The following is a 6,000-nucleotide window of genomic DNA, read 5'->3' as shown; positions in this document are numbered from 1 at the left end:
CAGATGCACTTGTGTCATTCAAATGCATCGCGTGGCGGTGCCGCGGGGACGGTGCTGCCTGCCGCCAGCCGCCGAGCCCCCGGCTGCCATTGTCTTATAATGGAAACTTAAAATCGGCCTCGGTACTTCAGCGAGGCCCCTCGTATTCCTCCGTCCTTTTAGGCCACCCTTCCCCGCTTGCCTCCACGAGAGGAGCAGCCTCTAAGACATGTTTGAGGCGCGCTGTCAGGGAGGTTACCGTGTGTCATTACAGTTTGGGTTCGGTGATGGGCTGGGGGGGAAATGCTGCTGCTGGAGAGGCTGGGGCTGAGCCCGAGCTGGGCACGGGCCGTGGGGCATTGCCCTCTACTTTCAGCATCATTTTGGTGTGTGCCCGGTTGTTCCCGTGTCTTCCCACTCTTTTTTGTACCTGCCAGCTGCTCCTGCCCCTCGGTGCCTTTCACCTCGGTCCCTCCTGAGCTCCAGGACCCTTTAAACTATTTCATCTGAGTTTTGAGCCCCAAGGGTGATATCTCTGATATCTGCTGCAGTTCGGTGGGACAGGCAGCGTGGTTTTGCTAGCATGTGAGCAGTGGAAATGAGCCCACTCAGTGTGTTCTTCAGTTTGGAGACACATAAATAACCTTGTTAGTGCCGAATTGATGGCCAGGCGGGCTTGGCATTTTTATGGATTTGGTTATTGCAATTTTCACAGTTTATTTAAGTAAACCCTACGCTGAAGTCATTTCAGCCTCGTTACGTGTCCTTATGCTGTAGTGACTCCAGTCTGTTAGTGAACAGGTTCTTGTAGTCAAAGTTTTCATCGTGTTGGTGGTGTAGTTTAAGGAGTATTCAGTTCCACACATAAGCACAATTCCTTCACCGTCTGAGCAGTAGCAAGAGGGTTGTGTTTGCAGCCTGACGGCTTCCTTCGTTTGCCCAAGAAGCCCAAAGTTGTAAGTATAATAAATACCTAAAGCTGCAAACACACCTTCCTCGCAAGGATGCATGGAAGGTGCTTCTAATCAACGTGCTCAGTTACTCAGACTGAGACCTCTAAGTGAAATCTTAATCGAGTTTTTAAAGGTTTTGTGGTGTCATGCCGGGCACCCGAGTGGCACTGGGTGAATAACGCGGGAGCAGGCGACAGCCCCTCAGCGAGGCAGTGCTGCTTGCATCGTGCCCCCTGGTTAATCCCTGAGCTCAGCCTAAACCTGCCGAGGCTCTGCAACAAATCTGTCCGTGTGCCCTCAGGGAGAGGGGTTCCCAAGCCCCAGGGCGCAGCGATGGATCCTGTTTGTGAAGTGTGAGGAGATGAGGAGAGGAAGGGAGGCGGCAGCTCCCAGCTCCAGCAGTGTCCCAGCGCCGTGCCCCCGTCCTGCGGGGGGTAACGGGAGGGGGCTGCCTGCGGTGGAGGCTCCCTTGGGGCTACATCCTCTCTGGGTGCCTGGTAGTAACGCGGGGTGCCCAGTGCTGCTGATTTCAAGGTGTGATTGCAGGTGGGGGTTCGGAGAGGAGCTGGTATTTCTAGGGCAAGGAGCGGGCTTGAAAGGAGGAGCACCGCTGCACCACATCTGCACCACGCTGGCACTGACGTGCATCAGTAGCATATTTTTCTCTTTTAGCCTTTGTCCACAGCCTTTGTAAAGCAAAAGCCAGGCAATCGCCCAAACAAAATCCCTGGATTTCTTTTTTTAGATGGCATAAAATTTCACACACACACAAAAATATGAAGTAGAACAGTTCTGGCTTCGCTGCTGCTTAAATATGTACAAACTGGTACGTGTGTGCGTGAGCTTGCACACACCAACCCACCAGCAGGCAATGTCTTGCACTCCGGACATTTCTTCACGGGGATTATTGAGCAAATATTTGGGGAATGGCTGTCTCCATTCGTGTGCCAGGCAGACACGATGCGTCCTTACTGAGAAACTGGGCACCTTTGTTGTAGGGTGGGACCATGTGGAGCTTACTGCCGCCTTTCCTCCCAGCCCCTCCGTGGGGCCGAGCACCCCGACGCCCGTCCTGCCCCCGGGCTGTGTGTGGGAGCATGCGGCAGCGGCGTCGAGCTGGCCCCAGGCTGTGCCAGCGCCAGCAGGGGCTCAGGAATCGCAGCGTGGTTCCCTCGACTGATCTGCAGCCAAGCTCGCGGCAGGCAAATTGTCCTCAGGGGCTCTGTGGAGTTCTCATTACGTCCAGGAGCTGGCTTGTTTTGGCCGGGCTCTCGTAGAGCCTCTCGGTGCTCTTGCCCCGAATGCCTGTGAACACATGAACACTGCCCACCACTGTCTCCTCCTTTCTCCTCGAGTCGAAATGCCGTGCTTCGCAACAGTGGTGAATGCCAAAGTCCTTTCTCTTTGCGTTTTTTTAATCCTCTGTTTTGTTTCTTCATTCTTTCAGAGCACGTGAAGAAGAAGCCGCTCAGAAAGGAGGTGACTGAGGCCTACAAAAGACTGAAGAGCACGGTGGACAAGTGTCTGTCCATGAGTGGCTACTCAGAAGTGAACCTGGGCAAGCTCTTTGCCATCAGCATAGGAAGATCTGCGGGAGAGCCCAACAATGAAAGACAGTGATGGGCTGAAAAGGGAGGGAGCAGAGAGGCGAGCTCGTTGCTTAAAAATAACGCCCTCTTAAGCAACAGCCTGTTTCGGGATGCACAATGATGTTTTAACAATCTTGTTCCTTTGGTGGAGGAAGAACAAAAGATGAAAACGGGACACATGATCCACGGGGACCTGAAATACTCGAGGCGGTTTTTATCTTCGCTTCTTTTCTTCGCCGAGAAGCCAGGGCTATTCAAATATGGAGTAGTTGATTTTTGCAATATATTTTGTTGTGTATGTAGACCTATGAGGGAAAAGGGGGTGGGGGAATTGCTGCTTTAATTGGATAATTCCCAGTGAGAGTTGCTGGAATGTAAGTGATCCTAGACTTTGCTCCAGGGTATTTAGTAGAGGTGCTCTCAGGAAGAGAGGTTAGTAGAGGTCTCAGTAGGAGCACTAATGTTTTGCCTTTTCACAGTTTATCTTCTTCCTGATCATAAACATACCAATTAAAAACAATGCTAAACCTAAATGCCTTTCAGTGTCCTCCTACCTTCGGAATGGAGGTAGGGACGCTTTACTTTCAACTGTGTGAACGGGAAAGAAGGATGGGAGGCTGGAGGCACCAAAACCAGGGGACCATCTTTTCGCTGGGAGTCTTCCTGTGCATCTTAAAGCGTGGTATTTTGCCAGGTTGGAAATTTCTTACCTGGATGTATAGCCATGCACATGCACAAAAAAAAATCCTTTGTACATACGCAGAATAAAAATGTATTTAATTTCTTTCCATGCAAAATATTTGAAAGCAAGCGATCAATAGGGAGAAATATATTTTGGATGACATTGTAACCAGTAACGGGAGAAGGGAAGGAGGGAGAATCATTGTTGCTGTTCTGTATAATAATTACTGTATCGGTGGTTTTAAAGGTTTTGTAAACAAATTGTATTTTCTGTTTACTTTTAGTAAAGCGACAAGCAGACATGACAAGAAAAAAGCATAAATTTGGGTAGAGCTTTTGTACACCAAGTACTGTTGTACTCATGTTTGCCGTTAAGTTTGCAATCTGTTACGTTAATGTAAGGTTATTAAAATGTTCTTTTAAATCTTTAACAGCATAAAATGTAAATTTTCTTAGCACTTGAAAGAAAAAATAAAATTTTCTAGAAAAAGAGAATTGGATTGGATCATCTGCCTACTAGAAATGTGCTACCTGAGGTTGCTCAAAATGTTCCCTGGGTTGACAGGGAAAATGTCCATTTTTAGGATGCCCAACGAAGCCCAAATAAAAAAATAAGAACATCAACAAGAAGGCGTTGGGCACTGAAGGGATGTGCATGTCTGGGTTGGTGGGTTGTGTGGCTTCCATTTGTCCCCAGGTGGGAGCTGCACAGAGCGACGGAAGATGCCGTGTGCCGAGATGGGCGATGTCTGCTCCAGTGGGCCTACACACACAGTGACTCTGGGGCTGAATCCGTGGGGTTTTCATAGAATCAGAAAAGGGTTGGGTTGGAAGGGACCTTAAAGACCTCCTAGTTGCGCTCCCCCTGCCATGGGCAGGGACACCTCCCACCAGCCCAGGGTGCCCAAAGCCTGGTCTTGAGCACCTCCAGGGATGGGGCACCCACAGCTTCTCTGGGCAGCCTGTGCCAGTGCCTCACCACCCTAAAGTTTAATCACAATATCTGAGAAACTGCTTCTTTGTGCTGGTGTTTGCGAGCCGTCATCCTCTCCCAGGGTGTTCACCTGGGCGCTCGCAGAGGAGACTTTTTGGGGAGGGGGCAGTTGGGAGGAAGGAGGGCATCAGCGTTGCGGCTCCTCTGAAGACATGGGCTTGCTGTAACCTCACCCAGGTTTACCACAAGTAACGAGCCCTTTAGTGCCCGACCCCATTAGGATGACGAAGATGTTCCTGACGTGAACTGGGCAAGAAGCCCCGGAGAAGCTCCAGGCGTGCCCCAACCCGGGGGCCTGCCGGTGGGGCGGTGGCTGCGGCACCCTGAGCGCGGAGGAGCCCGTGCACCGGCGGGGCTCGGGGTGTTGGCGCAAGGGGCGCCCGGGGGGGAGCTTCGTGACCCCCCCATGGGGCCCGGGGTCGGCCCCTGGCCCGGCCGAGCCCCCCCCGGCGGGGTGAAGCCCCCCGGCGGGCACCCGGAGCGCTGCGGGCCCGAGCGGCCGGCGGCGGCCCTCCCCGTGGCACTTTAATGGATGAACTCATCTGTGCCAGCTTCAGGTTGCAGCTTAACATTCCTTCATCCCGAAGGCAGCATTATCAGGTTGTTGGAGGCTGTTTTCAAACCTTGGTTTTGAATAGCAGCGGCTCTGCATTAATTTAACCACTAAGCTAATAAGTAGGTTTCGTTTTGTTATGCTAAGCTTTATTGCTTTTCTTTTGATCAGAATGGTGTTGTTGAGCAAAGCAGCAGACAAGGCATTCTTTGATGAGGGAATTAGCGCTCTATTCTTCCTCTATTATTCATAGCACAGTGGAATATGTAAGTACCTGAGGGTGTCAAAGGAGAGCAGGCTCTATTGCAAAGTGTTCGCCTTGTTTCTCTCAATAGCTGACTATGAGATGATAAACCGCTTAATACACTGCACTAATTGGATGAGAGCAAAAAGAGATGGGAATTAAGGCAAGGCAAAAGGAGAAAGTGCTACCAGCCTTCATTCACTCTTTCACCACTTTAACAGCGCCAAAGGAGGCACAAGCTTTCTATAAGCAGACTAGGGGTTTTGTGCAGAGATAAAATGAACCTGTTAGTGGATTCAAGTAATACACTAATTATTGCACAGTATAAATACCACTACTGGTTTTATAACACGGAGGTAAACTTCTTTTGAGAAGGTTATAGGATTGCTTGGCAGCAGTATAGATCCTAATAAGGGACCAGAGTAATAACCCCCTGGATTAACAAAATTGCTGCTTGCAGAAGTATGATTCTGGCTTTTACGAAGATTTCAGCCGAATGAATAAAAATGACTGAATGACATTTCTTAATGCGTAATGGCTCGATAATGATTCCCTTTTCTTTACGGCAAAAAATGTATATTTCAGACCGCACCGTTAATAACGTCCAGGGAACAAGCGTTATTTTCCCCATCAAAAAAAAATAAAAATAAAAAACCGTTTTAAAAAAAAATACAGATTTTTTTTCTTTTGCGCCTCTGGTGTTTTTTGAAACGCTAAAGCAGGGCGGGGGGGAGGGAAACGCAGCGGGGCAGGGTCGCGGCCGGGGCCCCGACGGGGCGGCCCCGAGAGCGCCCCGCCGCCGGCCAAACCCCCCCAAAATCCCCCAAAACCCTCCCGGAGCCGTCCGCGGCCCCGCTGGATGCGCGGAGCGGAGCCGGGGGTTGCCGACCCCGGCGGCGCTGGGACGCCAGGAGGCTGCTTCCAAGCGATAAAATAAAAATAACGGGGAGCAAGAAAAATACAACGGGGGGGTGGGGAGGTGGGGTAGAAATAGGGCGCTGATCCCG

General features: G+C 50.8%; 1 protein-coding gene across 1 annotated transcript in view; it reads left to right on the top strand.

Annotated features, from left to right (window-relative positions):
• POLA1 (DNA polymerase alpha 1, catalytic subunit) overlaps positions 1-3,697 on the top strand; it is a 198,880-nt gene extending 195,183 nt beyond the window's left edge. Inside the window, exon 37 of the mRNA XM_068687005.1 lies at positions 2,380-3,697. Coding sequence (XP_068543106.1) covers positions 2,380-2,552 — 173 coding nt within the window. The 3' untranslated portion in view covers positions 2,553-3,697. The remainder of the gene's footprint in view (positions 1-2,379) is intronic.
• The last annotated feature ends 2,303 nt before the right edge of the window (positions 3,698-6,000 follow it).

The sequence above is a fragment of the Anas acuta genome, chromosome 1, assembly GCF_963932015.1.
Source record: "Anas acuta chromosome 1, bAnaAcu1.1, whole genome shotgun sequence".
Taxonomy (NCBI): domain Eukaryota; kingdom Metazoa; phylum Chordata; class Aves; order Anseriformes; family Anatidae; genus Anas; species Anas acuta.
The sequence above is the reverse complement of the archived record's forward strand: the minus strand, read 5'-3'. Positions and strand labels throughout refer to the sequence as shown.